This window comes from Falco punctatus (assembly GCF_963210335.1).
Source record: "Falco punctatus genome assembly, chromosome: 12".
NCBI lineage: Eukaryota > Metazoa > Chordata > Aves > Falconiformes > Falconidae > Falco > Falco punctatus.
Window position 1 is genome coordinate 24,456,047 of NC_137592.1, and position 15,795 is coordinate 24,471,841.

Below are 15,795 nucleotides of genomic sequence, written 5' to 3' on the forward strand. Positions count from 1 at the left end.
TTGAACATTTTATGTTCTGCAGCTTTGCTGCCCATTTTCAGTAAAATAAAAGGTTTCCAGGCTCCCAAGACAGAGGATATGGTATTAGATGATGAGCAAAGAAATATTTTTGAAGGAATGAGCAGTCAAGCCCCAGAGCAGAATTTCAATGAATGGGCAGCAGAGGCACAGTGACACAGAAGAGCAGGTTTCTGGGGACATCATCTTTCACAGAGGTGGAGGAGTCATTTGGTGCTATGCAGCCCTGTGCATCAGAAGCGGGCATTGGTGATCCATTCTCATACTCACGCTCCTTTTCTGTAGTGAAACCAATCCATTCTGAGGCGCTGCTGCCAACAGAGTTGTAAGACACAACTCGCAGGTTGTAAGTTGTGTAAGGCTCCAGGTTGGACACGTTGGCACTCTGTCCTTTTCCTGTATACTTCACCTCCGTTGGGCCAGGACTGCAAGCCTTCACTGCTGGTTGTAGGTTCAGGGGACAAGCCATATACACATGGAGCTCATAGCTGAGAACAAAGTTGAGATTTTGATCAATCAAGAGCCTTAATAATATAACTGCCAATCGTACATCTCATCCCAACTGCTGTATATCTGGCTACTGGAGAAGAAAACGGACCTGATGCCATTTTTTCTGTTGGAGATTTTAGCCCCAAGGGTAAGATGCCTCTGAGCAACGGTGGTTGTAAGCGAGCACACTCGCAGTGAAAGTGCTGATGCCTGTTACCTTGCTGCTCCCTTCTGCAAATCAGGATCCGCCTTAGTAACTACAGGATGCAGCTGGCTCCACCACCATTTGAGCTCATAACTTTTTGGCTGTGCAACCACAGCTGTCAGACAATTGCCTCCACTCACAACAGCTCATCCTCTCCTCCTTTATCCTCCCCAGTATCCTGCTCAGGAAAAAAGCAACTGTTGCAGGCAAACACCTCTCAGATGGTATTCAGGCCATCGGGGCTACCACCACCACCACCACAGGGAAGGAGGAGCATGGCTGCCACAACCACCCAGTGCTCTCAGCCCCACCATTCCAGCTCAAATTGCTCTGCCACCACCCCCCTAGCTGAGGCGTGCAGGTTTGGCTGGGTGGCAGCTCCTACCTGGTGACAATGCCGTTGGGTGACTGAGGGGCGCTCCACTGGAAAGAGGCGTTCCTGGAGGTCACGGTGCGGATCTGGGGGGGGGGCTGCTCTGAGGGTGGAGCCGGCCGCGTGGTCATTTGGGCCATGGGTCCTTTGCTGCAACAGTTGAAACATGTGCAGGCCTCCACGCCAATGGAGTATGTGGTAAAAGGTTTGAGCCCATGTATTGTCTGCTGGGTGGCAGTCCCTTCTGACAGCTATAAAAATTAAGAGGGAACTTGTCACAGCTCCACGCACCACAAGTACTAAATAAGAGTTATGGAGGTGAATTAACTCCAGAAGAAGACTGGCACAAGGTTCTGCATGTCCTTTAAGTCTGACATTAATGCAGCTGTTGTGCATTGGGAACTCTGCATTCATTTTTTTCTCATTATGAAGTTAAAGGGCACTGTTCAAAGGAAAAGACCATGTCATCAGTGGCCTCACAGATGCCTTAAGTTGAGCTGTGACCACTGTATGTCAACTTGCAAATGTCATTCTCAGGAACAGAGAAAACCTTCAAGGGGAAACTCTGCCATAGGTGGTACTGAAGCAAAAAGAAATTACTGTGGATAATAGCTCCATGATAAGTGTTCTAGCAAATACTCATGCGTAACTCACAAGCTTCCCCAGTGTGGACACAGGAGGTGGCACTGGGCAGAGTGGTATGACCGTGCCTGGTGGGTCAGTTTACTCACAGACAGGAGAACGTGCCCTCCGGTAGGTACCTCCAGGTTGAGGGCCAACATGCTGCTGGCTCTGCGCTCAAACGGCCGTGGTGCTGGGCAAGCCTGTTAGGAACCTCTCCCATGCTCAGCAAGGGAGGCCTGGCAGCTCTGGCAAAGGAAATGGTGCCGCCTTCTAAACTGCTCGCAGCAGCTGGCACTTCTCCTTGTGGCTGTAGTCATTTGTGGGTGTAGCTTCTTAAGCCAACAAAATAAAAATATGTAGAAAACACCAACAAAGGGGCAACATCTGCTCTCACTTGGCAGCATGTGATTTAGCAGAGTGCAGCAAAATATAGGAAGGAAAGAGTCACGCGAGCAAAGCACTCGGTACTTCTTGGTGCCAGAGACAGAGACGAGCCAGCAGCATGGTGGGTTTGAGGGGATGGAAATGGAGGGCCATGCACGCACCAACAAGATGAACTGGCTGAGTCAGACACGGACACAGCCAATTGCACTGGAAGGAATAAATGCATAATGTGCAGTCAGTAGACAACTTAAGCTCAGAGACAGGACTGATGACCTGGGAAGGTGTCCCTAGCACTTCCAGGCTAAGCAAGATGGGATAAAGGAGAAAATCCCATACAAATATTTACTTACATGTAAAACCCAAACAGACAGTGTTAGAGACAAAAGGTATTCACATATTTTGCACTGATTCAGTGGTAACTGTTCCAGGCACCTTACACAGCTCTAACGTTTCCCCACATTTCCCTGTTTTATAACTCTAATGAAGCCCTGCAGGCTTCCTAAGCTGAGACCAGTCATTTCTGGACACCTAAGGGTTTCTAGGCTGAGACACCCAACATAGAAGTTGCTTGGCTACTTGCACTATTCAGTTCTTCACTACGAAATGCTTCTTACCAACAAGAAAGATTTTAAAGGAAGCTCATGCACAGTATCTCAACTTCACATTCACAGGCACACAATCACCTGCACCGTTTGGACGGGTGGGAGCTGTCTGGCAGTGTTTTGTTTGGATGGCTAGCTGCCCCTGAACAATACTTATGATTCCCGTCACATTGTCACTGCACGTTACCACATCAGAAGTGTTTAATGATGAGGTTAGTTCCTTGAGAAGCACATTTAGATGAGTGAAAGCGTCAGTGGCACTTTGGCCAGAAGAGAGCATTGCAGAGCAGTTAACAATATGAGTGCAGGAGAGGAAATCAGCCTGTCACCAACAGCAGCAGCTTGCAAGAACAAAATTGTTAAAGCTAGAAAATTACAAGCTCAAATGCGAGTACAGAACTAGTGCTGACAATACTCACCACCACATCGGTCCCTGTAGTATCATTAGAAAACAGCCTGTAGATACTGACCACCCCGTTTGGCTTCAGAGGGGGGCTGATGTTCACCACAGCCACTGTGGATGCCACTGTGCCGAAGACAGGAGCTCCCAGGCCCTCGGGAGGGGCAGGGCCTGTCCGGCAGCGGGACCACCTGCTCGGCGTCCGTCCTGCTGAGTTTACTGACCACACCTTTGCATACAAAAACAGAGAAACCGTTAGTGAAGGCCTCTAGCCTACAGAACATTCATAATTAGTAAGGGATGCTACTGCCGTGGTACTGACACTGAGAAAAATGAGTGCAATGACACCTGTGCAGAATGTCCCTTGACTGCGCCCAGCACCTGCATTGACCTAGTGACTCTCTAACAGAAGACTGGAATATTTCCCACTGCTACATTTAGGATAAAAGAAGCAAATTTCATGTCTCAGGCAGTGTGTATTCACGTGTCTTCTTCACACCTGATTCCCAAACTCTGAATTCCCACCACAGTCTGTATCATACCATGCAACGAGGACTCCCTGAGAAGCTGTGATCAACAGTGAGAATGTTTTCAAAGATATCTGAACAGAAATACTTACTGACACCCAGTCCTGCCAAGGTCTCCCTTCTACACACTTTTTTCACGTATGCAAGCAGGACCCATGAACCCAGCCTGGCACTGTGTGACATTCACCTTGACTGAATCACTGTGTGACATAACCTTGACAAGCCAAACTCCAGTTACTCTTTAAAACCAGAAAGTTTCACAGGAATATCCCTCTCTTAAAAATATTAACGTATCGGTCATTTGGCAACATTTTCAGTAACTCATAATATAAATAAAGTCCATTGAAATGTAAAGTTAGCATCTCTCATTTATTTTCACAACGTTTGCTTTATTGCATGAGCACAAAGGCAATGGCTTCGGTTCCAAGATTTCAAAATCTAGCAGCTTGAATAAGGCCTGATTAAAAACCACATGTCTCTATGAACTATGCCTACTGATTTTGTCAGCTACCCAAAACCAGAGTTATCTGCAGACTACATAAAACTCAGCACTTATTAAACACACTCTCCAACAAATCTGCATGAAAATTAAATTTTGCTTTCATCAAGGAGTGAATAAACATATGGAAGGATGTATAATCTTATTTATCAAAAAGCATTTGTATAATTAAACACGAATATCATAAAAGGTTGCCTTAGGTCATCATTTGCATGAGTAAGTAATTTGTAGAATGTCAGGTACAATAGACAGAATAGATGGATGCGTGAGCATATAGGGTTAAATTAGGCTCAATATTAGCCAACCACATAGTGATCAATCAGAATGATAGATCTAAATGGCAATACAAGAGGACTGTCTGAGCGATTTTTAGTATAAGTATTCCTTAGTAAGCTTTCATGTCAAGTGGTTCTAAGTACAGTAAAACATGTTCTTGTGTGATCTACTGTGGGCAGAGGTTCTGGGGACGTGGATGTTGGGAGTACACCTCAAAAAAAAAAAAAAAAAGAAAAAAAAAAAAGGAGGTTTAGAAATAAGAGGTCTGCAAAACTGACCCTGGAGTCTTTCCAGCTTGCAATATTAAGTTCCAAGACCACGGGACACTTCACAAGGAGCCTGGGAAAGGAAAAAAGCCAAAACCCACTACAATGGCTTTGGAGACTGGGGTTCTGCCAATTACAAACCCAAAGTTCCTGCCTGGTTCCGTCAGTAACATAGAGCACCATCCAGTGAAACACTACATAAGTACAGATGACACCCTATGATAAAGAGCTCAGCCAAAGCACTTTCATTTTCAGCGAAATCAGTAATGTATCTCTGTTGTGAACTTTTCATAAAGTCAAACTCTGTTCACTTTACTGCAGTAGGTCAAACCCTCTATCTCAGTTCAGTTCGAGCTGCCACCAAGATTTACCCGCAGTCGTTCATTTCAAGGGACGTATTTCTTTGTGGGAAGAATGAGCCACGTGCGGTAAGGACAGCTCCGAGTGTGCCACTGGCATCGACTCAGCACTGACCTGAGCTCAGATGCTCTAGTTATATCCAGGCTGTGGCCTTATTGAGCACGGAGCGTAGCAGTGTCGGATCTGATCTGCCAAGCAAGCTGCCCACAGCAAAACTGAATATTTTTTTTTTTTTTTAAACAAAGGAACAAAAGCTTCCTGTGTAGCACAGGAATTTGGCCTCAGAATGGGATCCCTTGGGAATTTTGGAGGAGAGAGGGATACAACTTACTTGGGAAGCAGTTGCCTCATTGAGGGTTGGATGGACACACCTTCCTCCGTCAGTACCTCTCCTATCACAGGTGCCTGCACCTTGTCTTTCAGAAAACAAGCCTTATTTCAGGCAAACAAGGTGTCTTTCTCTCAAAACACCGTCTTAGTGTTTTGGCATGGGAAGAGAGATGATCATCCCCTTTCATTCTACAGCTAAGTGGTTAAAGGACTCCTCCAGGAGGCAGGTAATTCAGTTCAAACACATGCTCCAATGGAGGTGGTCAAACTTGCCGCCCTCCAGAGTGGGAATGCCCAAGATGACCCATCTTTATACTTGGGGTGCTCCCAGGGCACCTTTTGGAGCTGATTCACTTTGCATGAACACAGTGAACTCATGGTTGACTGGACAGAGCATGAGCAAGCGGGAGCAGGCATGGTTCCCCAGCCCAGCCCTTCCCTAGGGAGGTGGCGGGGAGCTGAGGTTATGGCCCATCCTCCAGGCACCACATGCCTGTTCCTCTTGAAAAAAGGCTAAGGTCATGGCCACGTGTGTGTGGGCCTGACAGACGGGCATGCTCTGAGTATGCCTTCTAGACAGACAGCAGCTACTCAGTCCTGCCAGCAGAAAACCTCTAGGTGTCCATGAAACTCTCTAACGCCAGCTTCTGAAACAGCTGCAACAGCTAAACAGGACTTCTGTGGATCTAAATTCTGGGTATACACTGACCTAAGCTGGATTCCCTTAACTCCCTCTGCTTCTGCTCAACCATCTGTAAAAGGATGGGTGGGTGTAAAAATATCTCCCTTTGAGAATTGCCATCCAAGTAAATCTTGGTCAGTGGCTGGAAACTCGGAGCAGTTAAGTGCCCAGAACTGACTGCAGATGGAAATGCTGGTGTTTAGCCACTTCTTTGCATGAAGAGATGTGACAGCATAGCAACAGAAGCCACAATGAGGAGTGCCAGTTAAAATCAGAGGTGTGGTCATGGCTCCTCAAAAAATCACCACAGAACAGTCACAAATTAAAGCCGTTGCCTGGCTAGCTTGGTTCAACTGAAAATTCATGGTTTGGACTTCTGTAAAAAGCTTTTTGGGATCACAGATATGTCTTCTAAATTGTGATATAATCAGTACCAAAAATGTTTAACTGCATTCATAGAGAAATGTAAAGAATTTAATAGGCAGCTGTATTACCGGCTGCTTATAATGTAAGAAGATTATAAAAGAGCACGCAGGAACAGGGGGCAAACAAGAAGCAAACGCATCCCAGAAATGTATAGAATGGCAAAGGACAGACAGCAGAAAGCCAACAAAAGTTTCTTATAACTTGACTTTCTGAATATACTGCCGCCAAAAGCATTAAGTCTGACATCATAGCGAATGGCTCTGCACCCTGCCAAAAGATGTGCTGCGGCTACTGGCCACGCTGTCCCCCCGAAGGCAGGAGAAAGCTCCAGAATCAGCCCCACGGTTACTGTTTAAAGGCTTTATCAACCTGCTGGCCCCTGGCCCAGGCTGCACTTTGAAGAGGGGCCAGACAGAGGAGGGGGGGGAATCTCGCTGGAGACCGCATATTCGGAGGACTGAAGAATTCTAGTTACAGGTAACCAAGCTTTTTTCCATCATAAATGAGCCTTTACAGAACTCTGCTCCTGGAAGAAACCAGTAATCAGCTGTGTCTCAAAATGATCACAGGACAACCTCAAGGTTTATTGGCACAGCAAGACTGGGCAAAACCTCTGAGGAGCAGGAAAGGCAGGGCTGAGAAGATGGCCGCGGCCCTACCATGGTAAGCCCAGCCTGTCTGAGCTCAGTAAAGCTGAGTAACAACTCCTCCATAAAGGACAACAAAATCGCAACAACCCTCAGGCACAGATGCAAAAAGATCATGGTACTGTAGATTCTAACAGTGGAAGAAGCCTATTAGATGACTTACTCCATCCCTGAGCCACACAGTTTCATCTGCTGAAACACACTTGAAACCCCAGATCCTTACTGAGGAAGCTACATTTTAAACTGAAAAAGTTTTTCTTTCACCAAATTGAGATCATATGTGAAGGTATTTACGCCATACAGGACAATCTAATGGGAACTGAGGGAAATGTCTGACTATGCGCTTCCACAGCTCCTCTGGTGCTGCAGTGCAAGAAAGGCACTAGAAGAGAAAAAGCAATGATAAACCAGGTCAGCACTATGGCCTTGCCGTGAGGAAAAAGAGAAGGTGAAGCTGCCAAAATAAAGCACTCAACCCCCAATAAAAGGGCAAAGAGAGTACCAGATTAAGGCAGAAAACACAGTGTGTGGCCAAAGTTCCCCCAACCAAAAAAGCAATCCCTTGATCATACAACTCCAATTACATGAAGAAGTGCAACCACAGCCGACAGCAGCGCTTTGGCAGAGGATGTTGTGCGTGCACCGATGTCTGCAGCTCACAACACTCGCATCTCAGACCTGGCTCGAACAACGTGACAGGTATTACAGCTGCAAACACAGGGACTGACCGAGAAGTCCCCAGGTGGGAAATCTCTCCCGTTCTGCAAAGGGGAGCCTCAGGCAGCTGACAGCCTACAGAGAATGAGAAACTCTCCCTTACCGGAGAGATCTCGTTCACTTCTGCTGAAGCCTGGCAAGGCAGCAGCAGGCAGAAGGGTGGACTGGCTGGCGATACCTTGCCTGTCTGAAGGCAGCAGTCCTGACCTCCTGCTGAATTCCCAGGACAGGGAGACCTGGGATACTCTGCTTTGCACTGAGGCCAGGTGCTTCTCACCCTTCCTGCTTGCAGGGAATCAGCAGAAGGGAGGGCGAGCCAAACAGCTGACTACGAACAAGCAGCAACTTCTGGCTCCCACCGTATCTGCCCTACGTAGAGGCACCGTGCATCATACCGCTTTGTCCTGCTGTTAATCTGCAGTGCCTCACAGTTGCCTCTGTGAAGGACAAGATCTCGGCTCTTTATGTGGCAGCAGCTTGCAGTGAGCTCCTGCAGGCATTCAGAAAACAGCCTTCTGCCTTAAAAAAAGTCTCATTAGTAAAACACTACCTACCTTCAGCTTTGAGCACTGCTTAAAGCTGTAGGGCAGTTAGTGCTGTAGTTCCCGGGGCACCACAAGGTCATATCAAGCCACCACATTTCACATGCACACATAACTTTTACTCCTGTGTCTAAGTCAGGTACGACTTGGGTCTCTGCCCTTAGGGCATCCACAGACTGCACACACCTGTGACTGCTCGTCTTTCCCAAAAAGGATTCAATGCTGGCACTACTTGGCATGTGCTAGGAGGGATAAATGGTAGCAGAGCGGAGTTCGTACCACTCTTTCTAGAGTTGCTTCATGGAGGTCGCAAAGACACAGCACTACTTTGAGACTTTGCTTTGGATTTCTTGAATCAGATCTGTTCAATTTCTAACCCTACACTTGCATAAATGCAGTTTTCACAGCATAATTTTTTTCCAATCGGAAGATATTTTAGGGGTATATAAGAGATGCATCAGTAAGTTCAGAAACACAGCACCCGATTTTCAGTTGTGTTCAAATAGCAGTCTATAAGAAAATTGAAGAGACCATAATCTTGGCTAGTTAAAATTAGAGAAAATCAGAAGCTCCCCCTCCTCATCAGCTGCAGCACCCTTCACGAGTCTTTCTTCTCATCAGAACTGACTCATGGGCAGCCTGGGTAATTTGGAGTTACTTGTGCAACGTCAGTACAGCCCAGAGCACAAAGCTTGTCTACCAAAATGTAGCATTCAGCGTTAGGATAATGTATTCACATCTGGGCACGATAGTGTCAGCCAGGTATTAGCAAAGTAGAAAGTTTCAAAAGTGGTTGCAATCTACATGGAACAGAGCAAAGGCAAGAAAGCGTCGTGTCCACTCGTGACCAGGGGCACAAAAAGTAAAAAAAAAAAAAAAAAAAAGAAAAAAAAAAAAGGTAAGCAAATGTGTGCTTTCTGATTGCCCATACTCAGACCCATACTTTTTCCTCTTCAACATTGTTGGCATCCTTAGGGAGGCTGTAAACATACAATGGCATAGATTTTAGATCCAGGCTTCTAGCATGGTGATAATTTGAGCCTCTTAACGTTGCTATTCATCTCCATGTTCAAATGCTAAAAATAAAAGTACTAAAACCATTCTGGGGAAGGGAAAGGGAATGAGAACAGGCAAACACTTTGGGACTTAAACAAAATTATCGGATTCTAGAGGAAGCTCATTTTATATAACATAGTATAGCACCAGTAATTAATGAGAGATGTAAACAGATTTAACTCTGAAAGGTAGAAAATGAAATAATTTGTTTCCTATGGGTGTATAATAAGATAGTTACCAAGTTCCCATGAGAGAGATAAGCAGATATTAAAAGGTCTTTCCAATACCTATAATGGCTAAGGACAACAGCTAATTCAATAGATTCGATCAAAATCACCACTTCTTTCTCTGCTTCTGATTTATTACTTTGGCTGTAGTTAGTCATCACTCATTTTAGTTTGCTTTTCAGCAGTCATAAATTATGCCTCATAAATAAAAAGATACAATCAAGGAAATCATATCAAGTCATCTACAGCCCTGGAGTGTATTTTCCCCTGGCACTCACATTAATGTCTTTTTAAAGGATAGCTTGCCGTGGTTTTGAATATGTCAGAATCACAATTTACTGAGAAGGGTCTTGCAAGAGCGGTGCTGTAACAGTCTCACTGGTAAATCTGGAAGCCAACAAAGCCAGTCCAATATCCATATTTAGTTTAATGAACAAAAGTCAAGGTTTGTTGCATCAGTGTATTCTTTACATATTTGAATTTAGGATAGTGTTGACAACAGAAACATAGTGCCTGAAGCAGGGTTTAATGAAATTGTGTGGTTTCAAATGGACCTCCTCCCTACTGTGCACCCTCTACGGGGGGAAAGAAAGCATCTTTTCTGCAAAAGGGTATTTAGAGTAGGTGTTGCCATTACATCAGTGAAACAATACAGTTATGTCTGCTTTACTTTTCAGAAGCTGAAGACAAGCTCAGTAGTGTAATGCAGGTGTAGCATGAGAATCTCTCTTTACTTGGAAGCAGGGAGCGCAAAAAACCTTGTAAGAAAAAACACTCTTCCAAACAAAACGAAGAGGGGATAACAAGCAGGGAATGAAAGAACGAACTACATTTTATTTTATGTCACTACTTTGTAGTGTATCTTTCTGTCAGGGAGACAAGAAGAAATGGTGAATTCAAACAATGAAAAGGAGCCAGATATGAGGGGTATTTGACTATCCATCACCGGCCGGTCAGAAAACCAGTTTCACCCCATTTTAAGCTGCAGAAGTCACTGAGCTGTTTGTCAGTAACTAAGCACCACAAACTGGATCTCAGCCAATTATTTGACAGACAAACTGGTAAACCAAGTGTCATTCTTGCCACCTCTGAAAAGTGACCAAGAGGGCTGACGTATTCCGCACTCTGTGTAGTTGGTCCTTCCTTAATCTTCATGACTTTGCAGCCATTTTTTTTCTTTTTATCTCTCCAAAGGCAGCATATGATTTGTTTTCTCTTTGATAATTCAGGATGGAGGACCCAAAATACCTTTGCCCTGGTATATCTCAGGGTATTTCCTAGGCACTTTACTTGGCTGCATTAACTGGAGTGTGAGAAGCGTGCTTCACAAGCAAGAGGGATACTGTGCCTCCCACAGTGGTCGGAGGCAGCCAGCTCCAGTGCTGCAGACCCTGTCCTGGTGAACTGGCTAGTCCTCCTGGAGAATAAACCTCTACAGGGAGCCATAAAATTTCTGAAAAAGGACAATCCTACTTTTCTGTCGTTCACATATTCCGTGTCTGCCAAATGGAAATAAGGATGTGTCCTAAACCAGGAAGACATTAAGCCATTAATCTAAAGAAACAGTCTTAAGCACTCAATTAAAAGCAATTGCGTAGGAGTGACATTGCACTCGCATGGAAATCACACCATACTCTGACAGCTCTGCTTTGCAGAATAGCACTAAATGCCCCAAGTCTCTGTTCCAAAGAGCCTTCTCTTGGCTGAGAAACACAGGTCTGACTCTATAGGTTGCTATATGGTAACAGTGCACACCACCCTCAATAATTCCTGAGAAAGGTCTACACACTCTGTTTCAGAAATATTCCAGAAATTAAAATATTACACTTGCAAACACATTAGGCCTCATGAGTTATAAAGTTTAAGTCAGGTGGGTTTTTTTCAGGATCTTATACAATTTCATCTGTTTAACACAGCTGAGGATCTCAGGCAGCATTCCAAGAAATACCTAAAAGGCCAGATGCTCTAGAAAATGCAGATATCTAAATGTACAGATGGACAGACTGATAAAGGGAATTTCAAAGATCTAAGTAATTATTTCTGAGTATGGGACAGTGGGCACCTCAATGCCTCTTAAAAACCCACTGAAACCTGGCAGGTGCTAATATCCTTATGCAGATCTTCTCTTTAGAGAATAAAAGTGCTTTCCTGAACAGTGACCTAAGCACTTGGGGGATGTAGTCCCTTCGACCAGCATGAGCTTCTAAAGCCACTTCAGCATTTCTGAAGGTGCAACTTTTTTTTTGCATCTATCTAAACATCCTACTGAAGTTTCCAGCAAAAAACCCAAACCAAACAGACCCCAACCCCAAAATCCTGATTTAAAGTCCGAAGAAGCTGTCAGGGTTCATTGAAGTAAATCTCAATACCTCCAAAAGTCCTGGAGAGAGTCCCAAAACAGCACTTTGATTTTATCTGCATTCTGCTGGAGGAAATTCAGTTGCATTTAAAGTTTTATGTCCAGCAAACAAGCCTCAAATGCAGAGACAGCAGAATCAATATCCAGTTTAAGTGAAATATAAATCTGGGTTTCATCAGCATAATAGCAAAAGCCAAGCCCTATACTTATGAATAACTTGTCTCACAGGCAAGATATAAATTGTCAACAATAGAGGGGCTCAGAACAGATCCCGGAGGACTGCTGCAAGTGACATGAGCAGAAGACAAACACATGCATGCAAAAACCTCTCATGGTGAAATAAATGGCCACCAGTGAAAAAAACCAAAAATGATTTAGGACAGCAGTCAACAGCTCAGCCCGGTTATGGAGCAGAACTGAGATAAAAAGCAAAGTCTTGAATACAGCATGGTAAACCACGGAAATCTGGTCAAGAGGCTTCCTTTGTTATCCATCACTAACAGATCATTAAAAAATTTGGCTCAAGAAAGTCTCTGTGGTATCAACTTCCTAAAGAACAGCTTCTGACTGGGAAAGTTGGAAGTTGGTGCAACTGAGAATATCCCATAGCCAATGTCTACAACTTTCAACTTGGGAAGTTTTTCTTGATTTAAGAAAGATTCCTAATAAGTAGGGCTTGGGTCTGCTACAATGCTTGCTACCTACTTAGCCCCATCTGCACTTGAATTCATATTCCTCACTGATTCTGTCCCAAGCAGCAAGGAGATCTGGTCTAACAACAGTTCTGCTACAAGGGAACCTCAGTATATGGAGAGCAGACTTCACACTGTTGTGGCCAACAGATAGGTCCTACAAAGGCATTAAAAGAAAGCTGGGAGAAAGAAATGGAAGCCTTAATATTTGTACATAGTAGGACTTAAAATGCAAACAGTTCACCCTAAAGTGTGCTGTTTCTGGGAAAGGTTGAACAGCTCTCATCACAAGAGAAGTGAGAACTGGAAAATATATCCCCCTTATATATTTTAAGTGCAATAAATTTTCAGTCTTTGAGTAATTATCATTTTTGCTTTGGAGAGTATTATTGCAGCATTTCCTGTACGGCTAGGTTCAAGAAGATGTTATTAAGTAACTGGAGGAAATCAAGTAACGTTGGCTGCAATCAGCAATAAGCAGCAGTCAGCTCACAGATGCTCATCATTTCCTTCAGCACAAAGTAACAGACTTGCGCAAAGCATTTGATACTGTCCTGCCTGAAAAATCTTGTCTCTAAATTAGAGAGACAGGGATTTGATAGATGGACCACTTGGTGGATATGAAATCGCCTGAATGGCCACACTCAAAGGGTTGGGTCAACAGCTGGATGTCCAAGTGGAGACCAGTGACAAGTGGCGTTCCTCAGGGGTTGGTACTGGGACTGGCACTGTTTAACATCTTTGTCATGGACAGTGGGATTGAATACACCATCAGCAAGGTTGCCAAACCCACCAAGCTGTGTGTGTGGTCAACACACTGGAGGGAAGGGATGCCATCCAGAGGGACCTTGACAGCCTTGAGAGGTGGGCCTGTGTAGATCTCGTGAAGTTCAACAAGGCCAAGTGGAAGGTCCTGCACTTGGGTCGGGGCAATCCCAAGCACGAACACAGGCTGGATGGAGAATGGGTGGAGAGCGGCCCCGAGGAGAAGGACTTGGGGGTGCTGGTGGACAAGAAGCTCAACATGACCCAGCAATGTCTGCTTGCAGCCCAGAAAGCCAACTGAATCCTGGGCTGCATCAAAATAAGCGCAGCCCGCAGGTCGAGGGAGGTGATTCTCCCCATCTACTCCACTCTTGTGAGACCCCACCTGGAGTGCTGCATTCAGCTCTGGGGCCCCAGCGTAAGAAGGACATGGACCTGCTGGAGTGAGTCCAGAGGAGGGGCATGAAGATGATCAGACGGCTGGAGCACCTCTCCTATGAAGACAGGCTGAGAGAGCTGGGGTTGTTCAGCCTGGGGAAGAGAAGGCTCTGAGGAGAACTTACAGTGGCCTTCCAGGAGCTAAAGAGGCCTCGAAGAAAGCTAGAGAGGGACTTTTTACAAGGGCACGTAAGTGACAGGACCAGGAGGAATGGCTTGAAACTGAAAAAGGGTAGATTTAGGTTAGATATAAGGAAGAAATTATTCACTATGAGGTGGAGAGGCACAGGAACAGGTTGCCCAGCGAAGCTGTTGATGCCTGGAGGCATTCAAGACCAGGCTGGATGGGGCTTTGAGCAACCTGGTCTAGTGGCAGGGGCGTGGGAACTAGATGATCTTTAAGGTCCCTTCCAACCCAAACCATTCTGTGATTCTACGATGACGCTCCACTTCTCACACTGACTGTTACCTTACAGACATGCTGCCAATCCAGAAACATACAGAGGAGAAAAAGAGGATTGTGACTGTCAAGCAGAGAAGGGCTTTATGAATACTGCAGTGACTACACTTTTCTAGTAGCATCCTAGGCTCTCTTTTCAATAGTTTTATAACTGTCCCTTCAGAGTCCTTTCTTACCCAAACTGGAGCTGCTAGAACTGATTTATGAAGAAAGCCACTGCAGTCCTCCCTCCAGGACCTGGGACTCTGACAGTAATGGAGCAAGAGGCAAGGGACGCAAGCTGAAACAAGGCAATTAGATGCAAATAGAAAAGATATGCAGTCAGAAATTAGAACAGGGTGCCCACACAGGCTGTACAATCTCCATCCTTGGGGGTCCAAGGATGCAGAACTTGATCTAAAACTCAGCTGGACACAGCCCTGAGCAGCCTGGTCTATCTAGACCTGCTTCAAGCAGGGAGCTAGGCCGGATGCCTTCTGGATGTCCCTTCCAAATGACATGACTCGGTGAGTCTACAACACATGTACACAGAGCAGCTGGATAGACTAATGTGATAAAACAACTTTCTAGATCTAATTCTTCAAGGTTTCTGGCTACTAAAAAGAATACAACAGTAGCAGTTGAGCAGAGCTACCAAAGAACCTGACCTGTACAGTGCACACTCATCAAATTTGCAGATGGGGGACCAGTTGATACGTTGAAGAGCAGGTCTGTTGTTCAGAAGGGCCTAGAGGAATGGATCATCATCAGCTTTATGAATTTCAGCAAGACAAATGCAAAGATTTGCTCCTGCAAAAGAGTAAGTCTTTGCAGAATTACAGGGTAGGGACTGACCCGCTAAGGAGCACCTCTGCTGGAAAGGACCTAGAGGTCTTAAGGGATAGAAAGCTGAACATGACCCAGCAGTGTCATCTGGCAGCAAAGATGGCCAACAACATCTTGAGATGTTTAACACGACCACAGCCAGACAATTAAAGGAAGTGATTACATGCCTTTACTTAGTGTTTGTTCTGTTTTGGTCCCTGAATACAAGAGAGAGATCGACAAATTGGAGCAAGTTCACCAGAGGGCTACCAAGGTAATCAGGGGGTTGGAGACCATGGCCTTTGTGGAACTGGGGCTTGTTCAGCCTGGTGAAGAGGTGGCTTTGGAGAGACTTGATGGCAGTCCCCCAGCACCTACCCACAGGCTAACAAGAAGTTCCTCACAATGGTACGTGGTGGAAGAGGACAAGAGAAAACAGGTATAAGTTCAAGCAAAAGGGGTTCAGACTGAACATAACAAAAAAAACTTTTTCACAATGACAATCTTTGTGGAGTGGAGCAGACTTCCCCCAGAGGTTATACAGTCTCCCTCCCCGGAGGTTTTCAGGATGTAACTGGATAAAGCCCTGCACAACCTCACCTGACCTCTTAACTGATCTGCTTTGAG

At 45.2% G+C, this 15,795-nt stretch overlaps 1 protein-coding gene across 1 annotated transcript in view; it reads right to left on the reverse strand.

Moving 5' to 3' along the window:
• The window catches only part of USH2A (usherin), a 397,508-nt gene that overhangs the window by 10,161 nt on the left and 371,552 nt on the right, over window positions 1–15,795 (reverse strand). The window contains exons 64-66 of the mRNA XM_080408501.1: window positions 3,115–3,324; window positions 1,098–1,336; window positions 289–506 (exon numbers count right to left, since the gene is read on the reverse strand). Coding sequence (XP_080264627.1) covers window positions 289–506; window positions 1,098–1,336; window positions 3,115–3,324 — 667 coding nt within the window. The remainder of the gene's footprint in view (window positions 1–288; window positions 507–1,097; window positions 1,337–3,114; window positions 3,325–15,795) is intronic.